Here is a 26,352-nt window from a genome sequence, read left to right on the forward strand (position 1 = left end):
TCATTTCTCTTTTCACAACTCTTTAGATGCAATGCAAACAGGAGAAATTTAGTCCTTACCTAATGCAAACCCCATGCAAAAGGCAACATCAGCTATTGCATACACACTGCCGTAGACTGAAACATGGCGCAGATCTACAAGGTAGCCCATAATTGGCATCATGGAAGAATCCACCATTCCTGATGATGATAGGAGGGAAAATGTATTTAATGAAGCAGCTTTCATTTTTTCTCTCTCTTTAGCTTTCATACAAACTAAAAAAATCTAAATGAAACTGAAAGAGATTTTAATCTTAAAAAACACTCCAAAGCTGTTCCTACAGGAAATAAACTATTCTGTCCATGTTTATACACACACACAGGATTATATTAGTTTGGAGTCTATCATAATTATTAAACTGTATTTCACATGGATGACACCTGAGCTATGCTGTCACTGTGAATGAGAAAACAGCATCAGCTGTTTATCAGATCCAAAAGCTGTGTGAGATTCAAGGTTTGTAATGAATACTATAATAGCCACGCTTACTACAAGTTCTTTGTTTCTGCAGATACTTTAGAAAGCCCATCAAATATCAAATTAGGCATCTGTCTGCTCCTGTGTCTTGGAATGAAAATAACAAAACCCAAAAACTCAAAAAGCACTGTTCTTTTTAAATATATGCAATGTACTGAAAGAGTATATATAGCTATGCCAGGATATTTATACTGGGTCAGCAATACATCTGTTTCTAATGTGCCTGTTTCTAGGTAAATACCAGGCAATAGTAAAAAGTGTGTGAGGCCTTTTTTTTTGTTCAATTAATGCATCTCTGGAATTGTAAAAATATGATCTAAATAGCCAGATAATCTGAAAGATGGAATTGTTCTGGGTTTAAACTAGCCTGGCTAATGAGATTCTTGGCTGAACACTTTGAGTGTAGCCCTTGAAATGATTTCTAGCTTACAGATAAATTCAGATCAGAGTCCAGGGATGGTTATTCCTCTTTCAGCATGGCAACAGAAAGTAAAGAGCAGATTACATGTCGCTTTACTTACCAATGGCAAACCCGACCCCAAAATTTGGTGCAATGAGCCCATATATGTTTTTGGCAAATGGTACCTGAAAATTAAATTTCAGAAATGTAATATATCCTATCATATATTGCTAATTGCATTATTTTCTTTCTCTCAAATAACTCTTCAGAGCAATTAAGTGTGTTGCCTGGAACCATAGAACTGCTTGCACAGAAAGGCAAATTAAAACATAAGTAACTCTTTTGTATTGTTTCACAGAATTGCGCCATAACAACAATAATGTAATTATTGCATTTAATTACATCTTAATAAAGTAAGCTATAATTAATTGGATGAGAACATTACAGAATTATGCTCCTGATTCCTCAAGACTATAACCTCCTGCCAAAAGATAAGCACTATTAAGGATAATGGAAGCAGAAGGCACTGAGGATTGGACACTAGGAAATATTAAAATAACATTTTAAAAGGTATCACAAGGCAGCAACTACAATAAAAATCTACCAGACAAAATACAGAAAAGTTTGAGTTGAGCTGGCAGTTAGTTTTGTTGCTAGGACAAATTTTACTCACACATAAAACGCTTATTCCCACGATTATCATCCCAAGCAGAGCACAAAGCCATCTATTAAAGAAGAAACATTCTCTTAGACATTAGTCAAATGCAGACAATAGAAGCAGTTTTGCATTTTTCAGTGTTATTTCTGAAGTGCAGAGGTTCATAACCAAAGAAATAGCAACGTTATTTTATTTAATGAACTATTTGGCATAATTTTCTAGTAAAATCTAATGGCTTCTATTATCAAGTAACAGCCTTAGGAAGCACTAGAAATATTACAAGAATATGTCAAAGGATTTTTTTAATTAAGCATACCTTCCCATTTTGTGTGCGAGTATCCCAAAAATATTAGTTCCAATAAGATAAGAGATACTAGCTGGAATAAAAGCGATGCCTGAAAAATATGAAAGAGAGCTTATCAGCCATGAGTTCAATGAAGTGTTAGAAAAACTAATAAATTCAGACGCAACAATTTTGATTTAAGCGCATCTAACAGAGTTCAGGTGCCTGGCCCTAGCCATCAAATATCCGGCATGTTTCAGTCCTTTCATGAAGTCTAATGAGGTTTGAGATTACCCATCAAATGCAACAGCATCATGGTGCCTTTGAAAAGAGTTTTTCAGTATCAATTATAAGGATCTGGAGGGGAGGATTTATGAAAGAGACAAAGAACAAGAGTATACTCCTCCCATGTATATAGCATCTTTTAACCAGATGAAGCCCATTGTAACTAAGAGATGGTCTTTGCACCAATGCAATTTACTACTACTTCCAATACATAAGGGGATTGTGGTTTTTAAGGAGCATCTGTCTTCTACAAGTATAACCTGGCAAGAAGAACCAGGAGGAAGCAGAGCCTGCGTTCTGCTGATGTCCTTCCTGGAGCAGAAGGACTGCAACTTCACAAGTCACAATCTCACTCCAAGGGTAGCTCTAGCGGCTCTAGAGGTGAGATTGTAATGCCAGTGTGGCCCTTCGCTAGGTAGGAATTAAAGCTAAGTGTATGTAAAGGGAATTAAATGGTAAAAACAATACTTTAGAAGAGCATTTTTTAAAAATGTCAAAAGTTAGAATTGTTAGAACTCAATCTGAGAACAAAATTAAGCCTGTTAGTCATCCAGGGTAATTTTCATTCTGACCCTGCAATGCCAGCTTCCCTAGCGCCTAATTTATAAGACCTGTTATTTTGGATCAAAGATACATATTTTTTTTCTACATAGTTTTTTGCTGTACAACTTTGAGTTGCTAGAGGGAAGCTCTGACTTGGGTTCAAGACCTGTCCCCCGTGGTCTTCCCCTCCTCCTAGATCACATGACAGACAGCAGGTGACTGAGATTCAAAGCTAATGGGAAGTGTAAGAGGAAGCCTGCTCTCAGAGGACAGAAGTCCTACTACAAGTAGCTTTATGCGGTCAGGTTCTTCAGAGTTCAGGTAAGGATTTCTGCTGGAGATGCCCTGCTGGCAAACATTGATGGGGGCAGCAAGTGGAAGAAGCCAGGATAGAAAGAGTAAGAGAATTACTGGAACTAGCTCTGAGAAACAATCAAACAGGGTCAGTAGGTTTAAGACAGTGATTCTCAACTAGGGTGCCTTGAGATCCTTTCACTGGCACTGCAGGTGTTAGCACTGTTAGCTGTGCAAATACGATTCATAAGATAAACCAAACCATTTCAAATAGGAATCCATAGTGTCAGAAAAGTCTGACCTGTTGTGGGTTGGTTTGTTTTTTGAGTGCTCTGCCAGCTTAAAAAAATCATGCGATCTGTAAATAATAAGGAATAGGGGATTTTTTAAAAATTCCCTTCTGGTTTAGAGCATTTTATGAGGCACGTAAGTAAAATTTCTGGCTTGTCTCCAGAATCATGAGTTAAAACTTTTTATTTAAAAAATGAAAGCAGAGACTCATTCTTACTCACTGGCTTCCAAGATCTGAGGGTTCATAAAAAAGACTCATTAGCTGGAAATAGCGCAAGGTGTGTGGGGGGGGGGGGCAGGGGATGGGACCCCCCACAGCTATCATGTTGAAAGTAGAAGACTGAAAAAAAGTGATGATCTTAATATGATTAGAGCACATAAGACCACTGCCAACCAAACCAGAAATGTGACAGTCTTGCGACAAAGTATACTAGAACCAAATTATGAATAACATTGTACTTTACCAAGTTGCCACTTTCTTGAACACATGGTCTCCATCATCCAGATGGGCAGTGCCGGTTCCAGCATAGCAATGGCCATGTTTGCAAAGCAGATTGAGCCTTAAAGAAGGAAAAACACAGAAATTATTTCACTTGAATGCTGAGCAAAAGCCAAATAGAGGCAGCCAGCGTTTACAAAAATGTGCTCTTTGTCATAGACCAAATATTGATTGCTATGAAATGGCAGGGAGTGCAAAACCACTTACAACTGATTTCCTATTTATTTCAATCCTCTAAGAAATTGTACAATAAAGGTTAAGCTATTTTCATAATGGGAGAAAAACAAAGATGCCAGCGAACTCGGTGACATTTAGAAAGTGCAGTAGTTCTGACTTCTATAAAGGATAAGCTTAACGATACTACTTTGGTCTTTACAGCTGTTCTCTGGGGGCAAAATTGTAACCCTGTGGCACATGACTCTGACCCCACTCTCTAAGCATCTGAAGATGACTAAGAGGGGACACGGAGATCCAGTTCCTTAAAAATACGTAGGTAAAGAAGTCCTCTGTTTCAGTACCACTGACATTTGCAAAGCTTCTGCTCAGCTGCCACCTATTCCTGCAGGCAACTAAGTACCCTTAATGCCCAAGTTTCTGCCTGTTGGCCTTCACAGAGCAGCCTCACTTTTGAAACCACCTTACTGCTAACAGCCTGCTCTGGGCTCTAGTCAAGCCAGAGGCTCTGAAACAAGGTTACAGGGGAACGCTCCTCTCACCAGCAATCTCAAAGCATGCCTAGACCCTGGTAGCTGCTAGCCCCTGGTCTGGGAGACCTGGAGGCAGGCCACAGAGAAGTGAAGGGGCAGCAGAGCATTTGTGCAAAAAGCAGCCAGAAGTATAGGGTGAATTTGGGGGAGCATACTTCTGCTTGTAAGCACACAACTCCAAGCAACGAGTAAGGGGGAAGCACCAGCCTCTGGCCCAGCAGTGCTCTGGGGCAGTTTGACCACTTTGGAATCTAATCCCCTTCTCTCCCCGCCACTCTCCTGATTTCTTTCCAGTTTGCTTAGGCAGCTCCCTTGCTCAGCTAGCCATGTGCTGAAAATTACTCACTTGCATGCCGTAACCCTCTCCATGTATTGTGTGGGCTGTCTGGCCCCTTTGCTGGGGGCTGAGAATTGCACCAGGCAGCAGGCTGACTAGTTTAGTTGGCACAGTGCTGTGCAGAGAGATGCCTTTTGAAGACCTGGGGCTAAGTGTCCTTACTGCCATGCCAGTTCACTGGGACGTGACAGGTTCCCACAGTTAGCTGGCAGCCAGAAGACAACTGTAACCCTTTCAGTAGGAGGGACCTGTTCCTCTGCCAGAAGGAAGGAACCTGAGGGCAAAGATTGCCCTGCTCCAGCAGACTAAGGAGGACCCATATTTAGCAGTCCTGCCAGAAAAGAGAGTCTATGTATTTTTTCTTAATATAAACCCTAGGGGCCTATCTTGGTCTAATCAGCCCCTTGCAGCAGCAAGCTTCACCAGCCCAGCAAGAGAAGGAGAAGGTCCCAGATCTATGGAGGATTTCTGAAGGAAGCGGGGAATTGGTTGTTATGAATTCCCCGCACCTCTGGATATTTCTAGCCTGGTGATGATGTTCCCCTCCAGCCCAAACAAATGTTTCTAGCCTGAGGCAGAATAGTTATGTCTACATGAGGCACTAATGGCCACGTTGGGCATTTATACATGTGCTCTTGGAGTTGTGGGGTGGAGGGGGCGCTTTAAATAGAGTGGCTCTGAGAGCTGCTTTAATTGAAGTGCCTGGAGTGTCTCGTGTATCAGCATCCTCGTGCTTAAAAATGGTGGTAAGGTCACTATAACTAAAGCTCATTTGATGAGCTTTAGTTAAAGCCCATCTCCCCACTCCCACCACCATCATGTTAAGTGTGGGGGCGCTGATGCACGAGACCCTGGAGTCTGCTGGAGCACAGTAATTACCACGCTCCAGTAGACTCAATTAATCAAGCCTGCTCTAACACAGCGTGTCGGAGCAGCCTTGCTGCTCATATATAGGCACCGAGTACTCCTAAACCAGGAAAAAAAAAACCCCATGTATTCATCTAACTGTTTCAAAAGGACTGAACTTTCAGCCTTGGGGAGTTGGATATTTAGGCTCCAAACTCATTAGAAATCTATGGGAATCAGGCACTTAAAGACTTTAAGGATTTGGGCCTTAAATCCTCCAAGCCCCTGGGGCATTCAACACATGGGGTTGTGGTACAAGGTTTCCCATACTGTGCTATAATGTGTCTCAGTTATGGACATATCGCAAATTTTACAGTCTATCAATTAACTTCTCTTTCTCAGTTCTAGTAGCCAGAAAAATAAGGAGTCTTTCCTACTAAACCTTCCTCTGTAAATTTTATCTGCATCATTACCACATTTCTTGTGATGTGTTTTGGGTTTAAAACTAGGATTAGTACATTGTTGAAGAGAGATGGTATTACTACTGATTCTCTGAGTCGATGAGCCTGTTCCAGTCTTCCAGAGAACTTGGAGAAGGCAGGGCAGAAGGGCATAATCCAGTATAAAATGAACTCCCAGAAAGTCTGGAAACCATCAGTGTAACCAACACCCTGAGCCACGCAGGCCTCACTCCTTTTCTTTCTAGTACTTCTAGTGCCGTCTTGGACTAACATTAAAGAACAGTAACATGTTTCTCTATAACTGTTTACCAGGGAGTTTATTACTTTTTAATATTCAAGTCCAACTTGTCTTAGAACAGAAATGTATTTCTTCTGGAATAAGTTTTCCATGTTGCAGTTCAGCACTGTATGAGCACCACTGTCACTCTTCATTTAAAAACGCCAAGATGTATTAGACTATGCCTCTAAGATCCCCTAAAACCAACTTGAAGACCCACTCCCTACCTATTCCTGGGGCAAGAAGCAACAGCTCATCAATGCTCTGCAAATAAAGATGAACTGTTAACCTTTCCAATATAGTCTGTGCTACTGCAGCAGTTCCAATTAAATACCTCAGAGGTGCCCTGCCCCAAACCAGAAACCAGCTGAGCTTGAAAGAACTCATCGATGCAGGAAAACCATTTCATGCCAGATAAAGTCCAGCTCTAGGAAGAAGTGCTATTTTTACTTAATGATGGGCTCAGACAGCAAAACTTTCATGCAGCTCATACCAAACTTTGTTAGAAAGACACATGCACGTGGATTGCATCAATTTCCTGTGAGCACAGGATTCAAAATGTCACCAGAATTTGCCACAATGCAGCGACTGCAACAACCTTGTAATTGTTCCTTGGTAATGCTGCCTCTCAGCCCTCATCTCAGCCCAAGCATCTAGGATATATTCCAAAGGGATAATAGAAGAATGAGAGTTTCTGTCTTTGCTAGACCTGGTATTTACTTGTATGCCACCTACCACACTATCCCCAGGAGGCAGATAACTAGGTTTTGTCATGTCTGTCTGGCAAAATCTTTTGTGAAAAGAAATCCATATTTCTAGCAAATAAATGCCTCATAATTATAGCAACAATCAGACTTGCAAAGGCTCTAAAATGATGTGAAGATTTCAGGCTGCTCCTTCCAGCTGAGTCATGGGAGCAGAATGATTGAAGCATTTAATTGTGGTTCAGGCTGTTAAGCTGATCCCTGCTTTAGGCTTATGCGAGAAGCTTCCCTGAATTGATCCAGCTGTAAGTGGGTACTTATGCAGGCTTGGTAGTCACAAGTGGCTGGAGATGATGCTGGCCACATTGTTCTCTTGAGGCATGTGAAGACAAAACAGGGACCTTAAATTGAAGCGGTGGATTTTTAAGAAGATCAGGTTTGCTGCTTTTCTTGGGTAGAGCCTGCCTTTCCGGGCTGCTGCCAGGCTGTCTGTAGGGCTTCCTGCAGAGCTGTGGAGCTGCACACAGCCCAGTGCTTTGCTCTGCACCTGTAGGGGCAGCAAACTAAAATTCCGTGGATGAATTTTAGTTTGCTGTGCCCCAAGTCATGTAAGGCACATTACGCCACCGAATTTCCTACAGCAGCTGGAATTAATGTGCAATACATCACCAAGGTGTGCAAACACCGACACCATTAAAGCAGTGCCAAAGCATTTGGCCTGCTTTAACGTGTCATGCACGCACCTCTCTGTGCCACTGGCTACAGAAATGGTGTGCAATAATCCTACTAGCTTCATGGGCCTTGGGAGGACCTTTGACTTTGAACCTCTAATTGCACTTTGGCTCCTCAAGGACAAGAAAATCAAACAGAGAGGAACTGGGTACATAGCTATGAAACTAGTATCTCCAAATGCAATACGGACAACTTCTAAAAAAAAAAAATGCTGGTTCATTTATAATATTCATTTATAATACTTGTAGTTAACAAGTCATTCCAGGGGAGTGAAATATTTATCAAGAAAGTTAACTCTGCATTGCAAACATTTCAGATTCTGTAATGTGAGCCTCATTTTTGTTGCTGTTACTTTGTCCTATGGCTTCTATCACCATAATGTTTAGGCACCTCACATTTTTAGTGAATTTGTCATCATATGAGAAATGGAAATGCTATACTTTCCATTTCACAGTGGATTATGGCATAAAAAGGCTAAGTGACTTGCCCAATACCATGCTGGAAATTGGTGGTGCAGCACAGACCTGAGTCTAAATCTCCTAAGTCATCACCTAGTGTCCTAACCATTAAGCCATCTTTCCCCATTAGGCTCATCACAACAGTGAGGTCTGCAGCCCACTAGAACATCTTGCTAGAGAGAGAGAATGGGAAAATTCAAACTCACTTAAGTGTAAGAAGCCATGTTCAAAAGGAAGTGGAAGCAATGCCACTCAAAGAGTGTGTTTGATGTGGTAGGAAAGCCTGCAGATGGGCTGATGTGCATTGGTAGGAAAGACAAGAGGCTAAACTTCTTACTGTTCTACATCTGCTATACTGGAGTTTTAAGAGAGGGGAGAATGGATGCAAAAGCTGAATTGCATAATAATGTGACACAAAATGGAGACCAAAAGATTCAATCTCTGCTCCTGTGTGAAGAGATAAGAAATAACAGCTCCTCAGCCCCAACTTTGCAGTGACAGACTTTTTAGACTCAAGGCATCCCTCAGAAAATGCCAGCTCTTGACTTGCTTTATTAGCTTCTGTAGTCCAAAACTGAATGCAGGACTCAGAAAGATACAGCAGGTCAAAACATTCTTGACACTGTGGTTTCCTATTTGAAAGCTCTGGGTTTATCTTGTGACTTGTGTAGGTGTTTGCACATGTAACAGTGCTAATATTTTGCAGTACCCTGCAGCACCATTAAAAGGATCTTGTGGCACATTGGCTGAGAAGGACCACACTGCTCTCAGGTCTAATCATACACCTTTGCAAAATCCCATTTAAACCCATGTCTCCGGCTCAAATATTCTGAGAATATCTCCCTCGCAGTTACTCAGCTACACTTTCAATCTTGCTTTAACTAATGGTCCCACGGTCCATGTACCAATGAGAAGCAGCCGGCTGCATGCCTCACTAGTGCAGAACCTGTCAATCCCTTCCCACTGGGATCAATAAATGTTAACAAACCAGCACTTCCAAACTTGCTATTCAGTTACAACAAGGGTGGGCAAAATACAGCCCACAGCCCTGCCCAGCCCAGGCACAGAGGGCAGCCCAGACCGTGGCACATGCAGCCACACTCCATTTCCTGGCAGAGGTGGTTCCCTCTGGCTGCCACTGCCAGATTCAGCCCCGCTGTCCGTGCATCCGAGCCCATCTGCCCTGGAACCGCCTCCAGAGACGGGACCTGTGCAGGCCAGCAGAGAGTGGCGCCCAGGAGTGAGATTGGTAGGCAGAGCTGAGGAGATCCCAGGATGCTGGGACAGTGACAGCGCAGGGCTGATCTGCTCTCTTGCACTCCCCTGCCAGCAGAACCTATGCCCGTCGCAGGGGCCTGCAGGCAGCGGATCACAGTTTAGCCCCAGCCCAAGCCCCGTGCTGTCACTGCCCTGTGATCCCAGCCCCAGCCATGGATGCAGCTCCTCACCCAGCCACATGCCCTGCCCATGCAGCATCTATCTGGTCTCCATGGAGACTGGTCCCTGACCCCTGGACACAGCTCCCAGGCTCCAGACGCAGCACACAGCTGGTCAGGGAACTGTGTCCAGGGCCAAGACCAGGATCTTGGGGCAGTGACAGAACTGGGCTGAGGCAGAGCTGCAATCTGCTCCCCACCTATCCCTGTTCCCTGTTGCAGGGGTGTGTGGGGAGCGAATTGTGGCTTTTCCCTGGCCCTGTGCTGTCTCCACTCCAGATTGCCACTCAGCTGCATCCCACTCATCCTCCACAGAGACTGGCTGGGAGCCTCATGGGGAGCTGTGCCCATGCCCGGGGTCAGGATTGTGGGGAGATGACAGCATGGGGCTAGGACAGAGCCACAATCTGCTCCCTGCACACCCCTGCCTGCAAAACCTGCACCCATCGCAGGGGCGTGTAGGCTGCTGATCAGAGCTCGGCCCCAGCTCATGCAGTCACCACCCCATGACCTTGCCCTGTGATCCCAGCCTCTCCTGCTTGTCCCATTCCTGAACATCACTCCCTGCATCCCACACAGGAAATTTTGGTGAGTTGTTGCATGGAGAGGAGGGGACAGGGAGGGGGTGCTTACCTTGCCCACAACAGCTCAACAATACTTCCTATCTGGCTCACAGGCCCAAATAATTGCCCATGCCTGAGTTACACTATGCTTCTCTTGATGTTGGACATGTTAAACTGGCAAGAAGTGTGTATTTCCATGAGCCTAATTACTCTAGGTGGTTTTTGTTTTTTTTCCTGTGATTTTTTTTCCCCCGGATAAGTAATGCACGCTTCATACTGTCCTTTATCGGTGAACATAAACCAAAAAATCTTAACTCTTTGGGAAGTCTCCCGTCAGGTCTGAATCCTAATTTCTCATCTCAAGTCCATCTCTGCTTAAGTGAATGATTTGTTCATTTGAAATCTGTTTTTAAGGGAACACTGTAAATTATTGAGATCCATGGTAAGAGAGTTGTCTGCTGGCCTGAGAACAGTTGGAATGAGGCAGGCTGGGATTCCAGGCACATCAGAAAGGAGCAGTCAGAATAAAATGGTAAAATATATAGTACCTGCTGCAATAATGATATATGGATCCTTCAAGAGGGTCAGTAGCGGTGTTCCTTTCTGACTCTGTTGAAACAGATTAAAAAGATAAGGATTAGTAAAAGCAAATTACCACCTATTTCATAAAGTGTCTTATGATAGTACTTACTTCTGGTTCTGCTCTGGATGGCTGTAGAACAAATAACTGAATAGCTGTAAAACAAAAATCAATACTGTAGCTTTGGGTCAAGCTAGCTGGTGTACTATTGCAATATAAAATGGGATCAGCATTAGGATTTACTAACCTCCATCTAACACAGCTAATGCTGCCAACACAAGAAAAGGTGCACTCCTTCCCACAAACTCATACATCACACTCCCAAAAGGTGGACCCACTACAGGAGAAAAAGCAAAACGTTCATAATGTCACTTTCTAGGTTTCAAACAACTTTTGAGGGGCCTGACCCAGCTACCATGGACAGCCCAAGGCAAAACTCCTATCAGTCTTATTGGTCACAAGTTCAAAGAATGCAAGTTTACTGCAATTTGAGTAGTAAGTATTTTGGGGAGGGGGGCTCCAGGAGTGGGAGGGAGCGTATTGTTATTACCTGGCCTCCCAACCCTTACTCAGATAGAGACACAATAAGCATGGGCCAAATCCTGCCACCTTAACTTACACAATCAGGGCCTTCAGTGTCATTCACATTGCTTGCCAAAGTTAGGAAAGCAGGATATCTGCCCTATACAAGCAAGTTGGCAATCTGACAAAGGATGGATGTAGTGCTCATGAGGATGGCTATACCATGGATATTACTAAGTTAAAGCTTCCTCACAGCCACTGACTTAAATTGGAAAGGGTTGGGGCCAAACCTTTAGGAAGCCTATTTTCATTTCTCGGATTTAAAAATGTTGTGGGTGAGAACATAGCCTCTAGTGCTTGTAAAATCCTTTGAAGTTAGAAATACTACCTTGTACCACCAAATACCAGTTATGAAACTGCAAAAGAACAATTATATTGCTGAATGTTAATCGACAGACTTCACCACACAGTTAGGAAGAGGAAAATATTGGTGCCAGAGGTTTGAAATGAGTCTGAAAATCAGAAGGTTTGCCTGCTGTTAGCTAAATGTATAAGTGTAAAAAATATATTTTAACTTTGTTAAGACAATTTTAGTGTGCCCTGTTATTCTATTCTGGAGACAGGATGACAAAACTTAGTTGGACAGAAGGGAGCTCTAATATGAAATCTTCTGCAGCTTACAAACCCCATAAAAGTGCATTTTGAGTCCATGAATATTACGTTTTGCTTACCTAAAACTCCCATAGCAAGGCCTCCCAGTACAATCCCCATTGCATTGCCTCTCTCTTCATCATCTGTATAAGCACTGGCCAGCATGCCCATGCCTTAAATTAAACAAATGTCCAAAAAAATAGGCAGTTATAATACAAGCCATTTTTACCCAAATCCAAGACGACTTTGAATCTAAGATGACCCTTTCCCCAAAATTAGATTCTAGACATGGAGAATTATAAATTTGTTGTAATTGTCCATGACCAGAATTTAATTATTGGAGGGTCATCTTAAGTTTACGGCAGGCAAGTTGTAGCAGGGGGGCAAGCAGTGGGGAAATGAGAGTTGGGGGCAGGCAAAGGACAGGCAGATGGGAAAGCTGAGGCAGGGGTGGGAGTAGGCAGGAGGAAAGAAAGCGTGGGAAGGAAGGCAAAGGGAAAGTAGGCAGCCTGTCTCCCACTGCTTGCCTCCCTGGTGCCTGCCTCCCCAAAACTTCCCCACCCCTTGCCTCCCTGCCTTTCTCCCCCTTTCTCTGCTTTCCTCCACTGATCTGGGCACAGGGGGAGCCCCAGGGCCGCTCACGCCCCACCCTGCAAGGAGCAGCTATGCAGGGCAGGATTGGCTCTGGAGCTCCCCTGTGCCTGCTGTACTGAGTCAGACCGACCCAGCTAGGAGCTGTGAGGAGCTGCTTCCCAAGGAGCCCAGCTGACTGGAGACCACAGCAGCAGTGTGCAGATTCCTCCTGCCCTGCCTGGCTCCCTGCAAGCAACAGGAGGGGACAGGGCAGGTGGAACAGACAGGGACAGGAGTAGGGAGCAGATGCTGGAAACAGGAATCTTCATGCTATTGATTTTGTCCCTGGCCTAGCTGGGCTCTCTGCACAGGTGCTTCTCCCAGCTCCCAGGTGTGATGCTTGATGCTAAGACAAGGCTTTGCTTTCTCCATGATGAAGCGAGGGGGGCACACCTCATCTTGGAATTGAGTAAATACAGTAATTTATTTTCATCATACTTCAACCCTACTGAATATTAGAGAATCATGACATATGGCTATGGGTATCCCTTCCTGAGCCATCCTCCCTAGTTTCCTAGTCCCATCTCTTCTCCACCTCTGGCTCTTCATCCCAATCAATATTCTTCCCCACCCAGCTATCCTCTCCACTGTTAGGGTTCCTCATTCTTATCTCAGTCCCCTTGCTCAGACCTCCTGGTTTCCCACTGATCTCTCCCATGTGCTCTCTCTGATGCACAAACAATCCTTTTGCTCTGAATTCACATGCATGGACCTGGGCTCTGAAAATCCCCATTCACTCAGATCTACAGTCCCAGGGGAAGTTCTATTGAACATACATGACATGAGATTTTTTTTTCTTCTTCTCAAAGGCTTACAAGTTGGCAAAATGTGGCGTGTGAAAAGATTTCCATGGAGTTGGCAAAAGGTGCATCCCTGGCACAAAGGCTACCCTCTTCCCTGTTTCATACCCTTCCCCTAACGTATGAGGGCTCCGAGCCTTTTTATGGAAAAGGTTCACAGATTTTTTTTTTACATGGGAAAAACAATGGGCTTTGTTTGTTTTTATCCCTTCCTTATTTACAGCCATGACTGAACAGTGCGGGCTCTAATTTCTTTTTGCTACTGTCCCCTTCTCCCTCCACCCCTCAAAAAAAAGGATAAAGAGAGAAGGCCTGAGACAAACACCCAGAATGAAGACATTCTGGCCAAAATATAGGCGAAGTTACAACCAACTGAAAGCAGTAATGGTAAATACCGGGCAGCTTCAGTAATAGTCAGGGCTGTCAGCCCCACCTATAATGTAAGTGCAGACATCAGTTCTTGATGACCTTTTAAAACTGGTGAAAATTAATATAAAAGACTAACAACACTTGTGCACAAGTCCCAGGGAGAGAGTAGTTCTTAATATTTTCTGCATAAGCACAAGGCAAATAGTGAGGAATGGTGAAGTGAAATTTGCTTTTCAGATACTTAAATGAAAGAAGCCAGCTGAAAGTAAAATGAATTTAATTGAATTATTCTACATTAATTATTCAAGCTGCGGACAAAATAGGAAAATCGAGGCAATTACTGTTGTTAAAAGGGACAAGATACAATGCAGGCCACTGAGTCCATCATACATATTTTCATACTTACCAGCCACAGAAGAACAAGAGGATCCCACTCCTTGGAGAGATCTTGCTATGAACAGTAATGTGTAGCTTCCTGAGAAGGCAAACACTGCACAAAAGGCAGAGGTGGATTTTTTTTAATTAAGTTAAATCTAACTGGGTTACAACGTTAGCTATTTTAACTATTGCAAAAACTCCATTCAATTTAGCCAGGCATTTACTGCAACTCTTGTGTCACTTTCAATGCTAACAGCATTATTTTCTTTTATTGCATTTAGATTTGTCAGTGCTGAATTGTTTCTCTGTGTCTAAGCCTCCTGGTAACACAGGGTACCAAAAAAGCCATCTTTACTCATTCCTAAGAGTTAGATTATATCCTGGTCTAATGCAGCTTCACAGTGAAGGTTTAACAAGGTTCCTGCCTTTTCCCTGTCCTTCTGAACTGCTGCATTAGTGCTGCCTAGTTCACAGCTCCTGGCACTTGGGGATAAGCAGGGGCTGCACATCACATGCACCCTTCCCTCCCACAGGCAATGGCTCCAGTCAGCTTCCCGTGCAAAACAGGTCAGTGGAGTCAAATCCACAAGGGACTGGAAAAGGAAAGGGAGGAGGGTTTCTCAGAAGGAAAGGAAGGTGAGCATCCTTCAATCTCCCTGATGCCCCACCACCCAAAACCACCCCTGCACCCATCGTCAACCCATAACAGGCACCCTGAATATAAGATCCTCATCCTGCTGGGGTATCTGAACATTATTTGAACCTAACCACACCAAAAACAAACACTTACTAATGGTTGACACAAACATGATGCAAAAGCCAGCAAACATTGGGATCTGGTAACCTATTCTGGAAAACAAAATGAACACACAGATTTTTAGGAGCAGAACTTACTTTGCCCTGTACAGGATAAATCAGTTTTAGTCAGAAACATTCCTTCCTCAAGGCAAGGGGCGGTTGCCTTTTTAAAAACAAATTAAGAAATCAGCAGAAAACTAGGTTGCTTTTGGGGTTTTGGACCCTGAATAAATTGTTGCCTAAGATCCAAATCTTCCCACTCAGTAGAATAGATTCTGTGTCAGAAATCCCAAGGGAGTTCTTCATTTCAGGGTTTGGTTAATCAAATTCTGCCATAGTTGCACCCTCTACAGTGTACTTGGGCTTCAGTGGGGTTGGATGGGACAGAGCTATCACAACTTGTTTGAGGATACTGAACTATGAAATATTCTTCCAATGCCTGTATGACTGGTCCGGGTCAGCTCTTTCTATTCCTATGTACACAGTGAAATTAGATGGCAGGGGCCACCACAGAACAGTCCCATTAAGAACAGCGAGATATGGTCAAGCCAGTCAAAAGCATGGTCTGCTAATCCTTACCCAGGAAAAAGTGCCATTGATTTCATTAGATATCCTGCCTAACTTGGAAAGGGCTCAAATAGTCTGGGGAATAACACTGTTCCTGAGATATTTACTGTTCTTGGAATAAGAAGTGAGTTGATCACATCTTTCCATTTGAAACATTTTCTTGGAAAAATGTTTTTTCACCAAAATAGTCCTTTCCAATGGAAATAACTATTTGATTATTATTTTCAGGGTTTTGTTTAAAAAGAAAAGAAACTTTAGCTGAAAACCAAGCACATTTTGTTTTTTGGCAAGCAAAATTAATTTTTGACAAAAACCCTAACACATTTCATCTCAACTTTTGTTTCTGTCAAAACTATTCACAGGAACAAAACCAGCCAACTCCAAATAAGAGCTTTTCTACTCTATTTAATTAGTAAATGTAATGTAGAGTTTATGTAAGAATCTGTCTCAAATGCATTTGTAAAGAAAACCCTTGAAGACCTAAACTTTTGAACCTTACGCTTCCAGGCATTGATTGTTAAGAAGTGTCCAGCAACCTTGGCTATTGGTGACTTGCAAAGATCAGGCCCTTATATTGGTAGTTCATGTGTTGCACTTTTAAGCACTAGCATGCTACTGAGTTACGCCATGGTCCTGAATTGAACAACACTCTAGTAGCTGTTAATGGGGATTTTTGTTTAATTATGGACCACAGTAAATGCAAATATCTTAGCAACATGGAACTCTATGGAGTACTTTGTGCTCATTCCATGTGCAGAACTCCCACTAGTATATGTGGGAGCTGTCTTATACGGAAGAAACATGAAATATTAAACAGAAATCTTCAATCAGGATCATGAAGGGAAGTTCTGCCCTAAATATTGCCTCTTTATTAAAAGCAATACTGTAGAAATCACATATAGACATTCTTAGAGTTAGAAAATGTAAATGGGTATTAAAAATGACAGTTAAAGCAAATCATCTTGTGGTTACACAATGAGATTGGGAGTTGGAAGATCTGAGTCCAGTTTCTGCAGCTGCCTTGGGTATCTCACTTTCTCTCTCTGTATTCCCTGCTCAAATCTCAGCTTAGGCCTCTATGTAGATGACAAGGTGCAAATGTGCAACAATATATCTAGCAGCTTTTTGTGTTTGAAAATAAAGCATGTCAGGAAACCTGAATATGGGACTTTACTATAGGTGGCTAGTGACTTGCTTAACAATTTCCAAGATTATACTGTTAAAACAAGAGGTCAGCAATCTCCCATTGTGAAGTAAGGTATTGACTGTGCTTGTCAGTGGCACCACAGGTACAGCCATGACAAGCAATAGGCCTGTGCAACGCAGTTAGTATTTGCTTCAGATTCAGATTCGGACGATTGGGGGACAGTGATTCAATTTGGTGATTTGAATCACCGTTCCAAATCAATTCAGCTGAATCTGATTCGGAGATTCGGCCACTGCCAAATCACCTGAATCTCCAAATCAAGCAGGCCCCATCCCCTGCCCGCTCTCCCAGCCCCATCAATGCAGCAGCCGGTGAGTGAGGGCTTTTTTCTTTCCTTTTAAGTGCAGGACACTGGGGCAGGCGGGGCAGTCATGGTGGGGCCTGGGAGAACAGGCAGGGGTCAAGGCGCTCAGTGGGGCTGGGGGAGCAGGCAGGGGATGGAGCCTGACAGGGGACCCCCCACGGTCCCCTCCTCCACCCCCGTCCCCTACTTACAAGCACAGAGTCAAGTCCAGCTCCCTGCAGTGGTGAGTGGGGACTACCCGAATCTCTAAAGCTCTTCAAATCTTTTCCAACTTGATTTGGAGATCTTCGAATCGATTCAGACCTTTTCGTTGGTCTCCCAATTTGATTCGATTAGGATTCAGAGATTCTGTCCCCGAATAAGGCCGGATCTCCTCCAAATTGAATCAGCACCTGAAGCTTTGCACAGCCCTAATGGGCAATTATTGGCATGGTAGGAGGAAAAATCAGATTCAACCCTGTGAGTAGAGAAACCCCAACCATCTGTAGCATTCCTGTTATGATGAAGCAGCTTGTTACTCGCACATGGGCACTGATTTCAAATTCTGACACTTGCAGACAGACACATGCTAGCACAGGGGTGGCTCCTACATTCAGGCTCAAGTCCCCAGCATCATAAAAGTAACAGGACTTTGGTTGTTCCAACTTCTTTTCTGGACCACTCTAGCTTTATTGCTGTGTGAAGTTGTTTGTACAGGAGGAAGTTGTAAATATTAAAGCTTCTGTTTCTTTGCAATGCCTCTTCACCCCACGTTAACATCTCTACTTTGTGTTGCTCTACCATGGACAGAAACATGTACACCCGTAAATGTCTTCTGTCCCTAACCTCTCTCCAACTTCTCCTTTGCCTTCCCCTTTAAATCCACTAAAAGAGAATTGCTTCCTCAGTAGTAAATCTGAGACAGCTGCAAAATCCCACATGTTTGAAAAGGGCTCTCTGCACTCAGGAAAGCTTTTGCAAGTATTCTGACTTCAGGAAAAGTGCCTATCATTAGTCTGAGGGGGAAACAGCAGCTACAGATGGAAACAGTACAAATTGCTAAGATTCAGTGACAAGATGGATCCATGATTACAGGGTTGTCTAGTGGTGAGTATACTTATTAACGCAGATTACCCTATGATGAGAGAAACCATTGATGGGTTTTGTGTTGCAGTGAAACAAAACAATGCTTGCAGTGACTGTGTGTCAGGATCTTATTTGACTCTTCTGTTGGCTTCAATACTGTTACAACACAGTTTTAGTAGTAGGCTGAGCCAGATTTTACTCAAAGTTTGAACACTGATGGCTTTAATTTTTTTGATTGGGTTACTGTCTTGTAGATCTAGTCTCTCTGCATAGGGAAGTAGGTCTGACTCTTCCACATCCTTTTCCTTTGGTAGGTAAACATCTGCAAACTAGGCATAAAATGCTGCCATCTTAACTCAGTGTTTTGAATTCACTTTGTTTTCATGGAAACAATTATACAAGGCAGTAGAAAACTCAGCCTGAAAATTATTAGGGTTTGTAACACTTCCAGTAAGTCATCGCTCTCCATATATGAGTTGCAGCTAGCTCCTTCTGTGAAGTTTGTTTTTATTGCTTTTCTAACTTTGTTTCAGAAAATTTAGCCAGAAATTGCTAGAGATACTAAATGCATACGAGATTGCTTCTTTAAAGTCTGAAGGAAATCTGTCAGGTGGTTGAGTTAATATATTTAATTACAAATATACCTGGGTTTGAGAAGCTATGGCTTTGTTTTATTTTCTAGCTTAATCCCAAACTTGCCTCGTTACTATCCTTTCCTACTTTTCACATTGTTTATTTACCTTTTACAGATTCATGCACTGGTTATATTAGAAGAACATACGTTAAAATTAAGCAAAGCTGTTAATGTGTGGGGAGTTATCATCCTTGTAGAAAGTTTTGAGAACCCTCTCTCATTTTGTGAAAAATGTTTATATAAAGGTCAGTGTAATTATGGCGGGAACTTAATGAGCTACGATGGCCAAAATTTTCCCAAGTGACCATTGATATTGGGTGGCCAATTAAATTGGGCATACAGGGTGTGTCTACATGGGCACCTTAATGCACGTTATCTTATTGTAACGTGCATTAAAGCATCACAAAAAGTGCACTTTTACTAAATGCACATTAAAATAGGTTAATGCACCTTTCTCTATTACCTCAAAATCAAGGTACCAAATTTAACGCACATTAGGAAAAACGCATTAATGAATGTGTAGATGTGCCCACAGAGACTGAATCATTGAAAGACCAATGCCTTTCTGAAAATGTTCTAAGTATATGTGTGCGTGTGTTAGAGAGAGAGAGAGCACACATGTTGCTCTTTAAGGCCGCTTGCATAATAAAGACATAAAAACACTGATACAGGAGAAAGCAAACAGCTTTCCTTTTGTTCAAGGGTTACTAAGCTGCTTTTGGTGTTGAAGGGCAACAGTATCAGTCTCTATGCTTGTATGTGGGGGGGGGGGTTGGTTTTTTAATCGGAACGCATGTTTTCCCCAGTGGAGGCTGCCGCTCCCACTGAGCAGAGAGGTAGTTAGCCGTCTTAGCCTGAAATCAGGCAGAAAACAGAGTAGATGTATACTTTATGGGCTAACTAAATCAGAGATGCATGGTATCTGTAAGCAGTAGGCTTACGAAAGCTTATGCTATGCATTTCTGATTTAGTTAGCCTATAAAGTGCAAATCTACCCTACCTTCTACTGCTACCACTGCCATGCTAATTTTGGCAAGACAGAGCAATTAAAATAATAGATTTTCAATAAGTTTTTAATAATTTATTTTTAAAATCACTTGATGCTTTGTAAAATTAATTTGATAAACTGTTATTGCACATTATAAATCTACAATTTTAAATTGCACTGTTTTATAAAGTCTGAGTTTTGAAAAAAGTATACTAGTGTTATCTCACTTAAATTTTACAGGTATGTAATTGTATTTCAGTGAATAAGTCCACTCAGTTAAAAGGGACTGCTCCAAGTTATGAATCGGGACCTTTTAAAAAGTATTTCCCCTGGTGTCATAAAATCTGTCACTTCAAAACATAAGGACTTCAAAGTTAACAGTGACATTATTTAGTTTTCAATAAATTAGATTATTGTAATTTGCTATCAATGAAGCTGGGGGAGGAAATGAAGTCAAGTTGGATGCTCAGGAGAGGATCTTGTAAATGATGGCTCCCGTTGCTGTATTCTCTATCAAAATGCTCCCTGTCCTAAGTGGAATATGTGCTGGTCCCTTTTCCCATTGGGATAATTGACAGCTTTAGGAAGCCTGCCAAAAATTCCATCTGAACTGGGGACAGAACCATGATCTTGGAAATGGTAGCCCCAGTCCTCAGCTTTTATGCCACAGTTCCTCTTGCACAAATTGTTTCCAATCTCTCTATTTACCCAGGCTGTTTCCCTTTGTGAAGGGCTTTCAGATCAACAAATGAATAAAGGTGAGGTTAACTGCAAAATACTATGCTTGACGTTATATTTTTCCAGCTAGGGTGATTATGGCAGAGAGGAACAGTATATGTGGGACATTTAGGGGTAATCTTAATTCTAATACTTAGTAGAGAGTAAAGAGAGCTTTATATCTGTCTCTGCCTGTGTGGACAAAAAACAACTACATTAAGGGCTGAGTTAGTGCAGATTACTTCTTTCCAGTCTTGCTATAGGTGAAGGTGGAAAAGCAAGGACATTATTGCAGCTCTGCGCTTTAAAACTGTCCTAGGTCTGCCTCTGAAGCAGGGGTGCCATGTGCCATGTGTAGCTTGGGGCTTGTGTTCAATCCACTTCTTAATTCACAATAACTCTGCTACCATTTAGACTGAAAGCAGAATATGCTAACCCTGCATGTGTAGCAAACCTCTCTCTTGGGCGTGTGTGTGTTTTGTCAGGTATTCTTTGAAAGATGCTCTATGAGCATGCATACCTCTCATTCCTTAAGTTGACCAATGAGGTTATTTTTATCCACTAAATTTCTTTACAATTTAAAAAACCCTGTCTCCAAACTACACAAAGCGGGGGGAACCCAGAAAAGCAACTCTGAAAAATTCCCAAAACAACAGAAAGGACCAGTAATAGTTATAGAATAAGATTACTTAACAGCCTGCCATATCCTATACAACATCAAGTACTTAAAAACTAGCGTACAGCTCTGCAAAAAAAACCCATGAACAACAACACAGCATCATTCTTTCACCAGGAAGGCAAATACATAAGCACAATTATTTTGAGGAGATTGCCTAACAAATTTCCCTTGTGCAATATGGCTCTTTGGATTTATTTGGGTTTCCTTCCTAATCTCAGCTGAACTCTTTTGATGAAACTTTTCAAAAGAGACTTCAGTCTGACCAGTAAAAATCTGACAAATCTGTAAGCAGCTGAAAGCCGTGCCCTTCTAACGATAAATTAAGGACAACCTTAACTTCAGCAGATACTGCTGGGTCCACCTGTAATAGCTCACGCTTAACCTACATATATATTTTAAAGAAACAGTAGTTATAAGTACTTCACCTAAAACATCCATTGTTAGTGGCTAAATATATGAAACTATATTTTCTATTAAACTTGCCTCATAAAAGTATCTTCCCCTAAGACAAAGATAAAAATGTTTCAAAGCCCACAACAATCCATGAGTCAAACTCAGAGGTACTGTGCTATGACAACATCCATTTCTTTCAAGAAAAGATATTCTTTGTTATATCGGCCACAAAATATACATTGTCATTCACTATTCATTTCCTGCTTTTTAAGGGTCTGGGTCCTGTAAAAAAAAAAAAAAAAAAAAAAAAAAAAAGGTGTGGGGGGGGTGGAAATTGTAGTGCTCCATATACTCTCAAATTAAAAAAAAAAACAGACAAAGAGTTTCTGGAGAAAATCTCAGCAAAGATCATTTGACAAACATCATCCTGTCGGTAGAAGAAGCATGCGGACAAAGCTGATGATGGGTCGGAGGGAGGGCCATTTCCAAACCTAGCTGATCCTTGCATGTCTACAGGAGAGTCCGGACCCACAGATCCAGCCACACCTACAAGCCAATCTTTATAGCATGATTTACAAGGAGTGACGCCATCCAGTCTACCTCAGTTTCACTAGGGCTCGGGTCATACAAATGCACAAACAGATCTTTGCACGTGCCCCCTTGGTTCCAAAAGCTTCCATTGTACATTTTTTTGGAGAAACTAACAGAAATGGTAAACAAAATGTGACATAATCACACTATTGATAAATCCTACATGATTTCATATAAAGCATGTTGTTTCGCTTTCCCTAACATTTGCAGTTTGTACAAACGACGATGCCAACGTAAGAATTCAGAGAAAAGTAGAATGGGTTGCTAACCTAATCAGATCAATAAGAAAAATCAACAGTGTACTGATAGCTGACACAATGAAAAGAGGTGGTTTTTAAATCAGTGTTTCTGTGCATGTGGGATCTATTCTTGCAAAAGTTTAATAAAAACCTAGCTGCAACATCTATTTGCTATGCTAACCCTTTCTATCATGACAGCAAATCTTGATACATAAATTGGAACAGCTTGCTCATCAGAAAAATGGAGTTGCCTGTGTGTTTACATAAAATTAATTTTAAACGGTGTGTGTACATGCAGCGCTCACGCTTGCAGACTGAGTGTTTTTTAAAGGCTAGTTTCAAAGCACCATAGATTAAAGTTTTGATTAATGTAGTTAAACCACCACAAATAGGAAGGTTCCTAGTTTAGTTTCCCTGCTCCAACATCTGCATATAGGCAAGCTCTAGGATTCAAGAATACCACCAGGTTTTGATTTCAGAAATGGAAATAGCCAATATTTTAAACGATCTGGTTGTCTGCATAACTGGTATGCATGACAAGTGTTGCACACTCCAACAAAAAGAAAATCATCTGATAAAAAAATAATAAAATGGAGAGCTCTACAAAAAATGCTTAGCCCCGAGACAGATTTTTTTTAAAAGAACAGCTCACATTCCAAACATAATTCTTAATTGGATGTTACCCCTTATATGTTTTATATTCATATTCGGGTAACACTGGTTCAGTGGAGACACACGCACACAAGTTGTTATTAATAAAACCAAATGTTATAACGATGTTAATTTTAACTATAAAAAATGTAATAACCCCAATCGTTTAAGGATTCATTTACATGGCACTCCTGATTAGGTACTCATCATGTCCCTTATTAGGATAACATCTTCATCATTCATGTAGAGCACTTGAGTTGTTTATCAATACGACTATCTGAACAGTTCTGTGTACATTGTATGTTAAAAACCTGTTTATAATAGTTTAGCTCCAAATAAACACCTTTAGTGCTTTTTTAATTTCCTTTTTGAATCACGTGGATGTTAAGTACTATAGCCCTCATTGTGATTCCAGTCAAAGCAGCTTTCAAAAATGTACCATTTCAACACACTTCCTTTCAATTTTTCCATGCATCTGAGATCGAAAGAAAACACTTTGTCTGAGGACATTAAACGAAAATACCAAATGGTGTAAACTGGGGTAACTCTAGTGATTTGTTATGCGAACCTAACTAAAACAGCTGGGGATCGGGCCACCCATAACATGACTCAGAGCAGCAAAGCATTAATTACGCAAGAAGCAGACTTGCTCCCTTTCCCACTGAAGTCAATAGCAGTTTTACCTTCTATTCTTATCCCCAAATCCTGGCCCATGATTCAGATCCTAGATTCTCAAACTGCCCTAAAAACAATGTGCCTCCAATGCAAGTACAAAGAAAAAAAATCTGAACTTTGCCAACAACCTCAGCACGGCCTTTTCCTATTAAAAATATGGACGGTCTTAGAACCTGCCATCTCTTTCCAATAGTTTGACCATTACAATTGCTGTGTCATATTGTCATTCAGGCCAACATAATGCAGTTTTTACATGACCAGTTCTCAAAGAGCTTTATCTACCCTTTAAATAAAAGCCTCTATAAGGGACAGCAGACCTAAGAATGGGGAAGAAAGTGAATAATACTTAAATTAGCAAATGGCCACTGTAAGCTACACCAGTTGATTTCTATTTTTTAAAAATCTTTGATACATTGAAGATGTGCTAGTCAGACATATTCCACTAAAATCTGGCTATGACATGAGAAGTCCAGTGAGTCAGGGCCACTAAAGGAAATAATGCTGAAATACCGATGAATAGTAAAATTTCAGTAGAAAATCATAATAGCATGAGAGAGATAACATACCTGTTTGTCATTGGCCCTATGAAAGGGTTAGTGATTAGCTGCACGGTTGCTTTAGAAGCAAACAATAAACCAACTTGAACATTTTCATTTAGAAGGTCCTTGTCTTCCTTAGGGCAATCTGAGGGTGTATCAGTCACATTTAAAACCATTTGTTCTGTCTGAGCAAGATACCACTCTTTCGGTCTTGTCCTATCAGACTGATTTCCAGTAACCATTGTAGAGTTGTCATAATAGGAGAAGATACTCTGAAAACTGTCCAATGTTGATGAAACTATCTTGGGCCTAATAGTGTGGGTTTCAGTCGCATTTTTGTGGTGTTTGATGCTGTAGAGGTAACTGGGAATTATTGGCACTGGAAAAAACAAACGGAGTACGTTGGTTACTCTACAGTTGTCATTGCAAATGACATCACTTCATTAGCCTGCATGCTTTATCACTGATAACGAAATGATAATAGAACAAGTAAAAAAAATAGGGCTTATCTTGCTGGAACATTATTAAGAGCTCTGATGTTAATTTTTATCTACAGCACAGGATTATATTAATAAAAGTTGTACCAGGAATATGTATGCTGGCTGTATCAATGATAACTAGGAAGTGCAGTTATAACCTGCTTCTGTAAGCTTTTTTCCATAGATCTTCAGATTTTGTTGGTTTGCGTGAGTGTAGCAAAGTCTTCCACAGGTATTATTTAACAAGCAAAGTATGAGGAGAACCCAATTGCTTGTGCAGCCTTATCTGATGCATATCTTTTTAAAGAACACTTATTGAGGTGTAAAACCACAAAATCCAAGAAAATGGTCTAGTAACATGTATTTTTATCCCATGCAATTACTTTTGCTGCATGGCGTAAAAGTATTACGGGAAAAGATTTTGTGTCATCTTTATAATAACAGAGAGAGTTATAACATTCATGTTCATTCTCTCTTCATCACTGGATTTTTGTTAAATTCATGTAACAGAAAAATCAAAAGTGAAATTCTTAATATGATTTTCTTTTCTTAGTATAATTTTCCTGAAAATACTCATATATAATAAAAATACATTCTTCAAAATTATTGAAAGTGGATGCCACGATATATTTTGCAAAGGAATAATAGTGATACAAGCACCAGTTGCTTACTTGTATCACCTCTTGCAACATCTGAATATTCATCAGACCTGAAAAGATCTTCTAACATTAGGTTACTGAATAAGAAATGAGGCACTAATACATTTACGAGAAAATGATTTTCTTAAAAAAAAATATATAAAAAAAAATTAAAATATATACACAGCTTTTTCTGAAGTCCTATCATGGCACCAGGCTTTTTAAACTGCACTTTCCACTGAAATCAATGAGTGCAGTTTAAAAACTGATGCCACAGTGCACTCAAGGAGTCAACCCTGTAGCATCTATGTCTGAGGGTTACATGAACAAGTATTTTCCTCTTGTTTTCACTTGTTTAAAAACTGCATCCTTATATCAAAGTTTAAACTAAGAGAAGACCTTTTAAAACTATTAGTTTGTGTTCAAGCAACTTAAAATGTTCATGTTAAATGCATTTATAGCCATGCCTGTATATGCTCCTGACTCTGTGAAGTCAAGGGAAGTTTTGCTGTTGTCTTAAACCATACAGGATCATCTTTGTTCTGGTCAAAGCTGACTGGGTTTTTTTACTCCACCTAATTCTGCTTTATTTCAAACTGAAGTAGATGTCTTCATCTAGTTGTCACTGCTGTGCTACAAAAGTTATTATAACAATAATGATGGGGGGGAATCCTATCAAAGGGAAACATGTGCCTTGTGTTATCTGGCCCTCCCTTCAGTTCTTATGACCGCAGAGAGAAGGAAGGAAGGCATCATTACAGAGACTTCAAAAACTGAGACAAGTGTTGGGTTGGGTTTTTTTTTTCCTACTAGAAATATTTTTCTGCAGAAGCCCTCAACCAGGACTGATGGGGCCAGCTGGGAGGACAGGGTGGGGGGACCTCGGGTGCAGACAGCCGCACCTCTGATGGTGAAAAAAGCGCTGCAGGGAACTTTCCTGAAATAATGTTCCTGAAAATGCATCT

General features: G+C 41.4%; 1 protein-coding gene across 1 annotated transcript in view; it reads right to left on the minus strand.

The window, feature by feature from the left end:
* Window positions 1–26,352, minus strand: part of SLC18A2 (solute carrier family 18 member A2) — a 34,480-nt gene that overhangs the window by 7,531 nt on the left and 597 nt on the right. The window contains exons 2-13 of the mRNA XM_090057299.1: window positions 24,298–24,649; window positions 15,014–15,072; window positions 14,252–14,335; window positions 12,124–12,216; window positions 11,118–11,207; window positions 10,982–11,025; window positions 10,839–10,899; window positions 3,735–3,830; window positions 1,891–1,969; window positions 1,590–1,641; window positions 1,038–1,101; window positions 60–179 (exon numbers count right to left, since the gene is read on the minus strand). Coding sequence (XP_089913425.1) covers window positions 60–179; window positions 1,038–1,101; window positions 1,590–1,641; window positions 1,891–1,969; window positions 3,735–3,830; window positions 10,839–10,899; window positions 10,982–11,025; window positions 11,118–11,207; window positions 12,124–12,216; window positions 14,252–14,335; window positions 15,014–15,072; window positions 24,298–24,649 — 1,194 coding nt within the window. The remainder of the gene's footprint in view (window positions 1–59; window positions 180–1,037; window positions 1,102–1,589; window positions 1,642–1,890; window positions 1,970–3,734; window positions 3,831–10,838; window positions 10,900–10,981; window positions 11,026–11,117; window positions 11,208–12,123; window positions 12,217–14,251; window positions 14,336–15,013; window positions 15,073–24,297; window positions 24,650–26,352) is intronic.

This window comes from Crocodylus siamensis, chromosome 7, assembly GCF_052110815.1.
Source record: "Crocodylus siamensis isolate JL-2025a chromosome 7, ASM5211081v1, whole genome shotgun sequence".
Lineage (NCBI taxonomy): Eukaryota > Metazoa > Chordata > Crocodylia > Crocodylidae > Crocodylus > Crocodylus siamensis.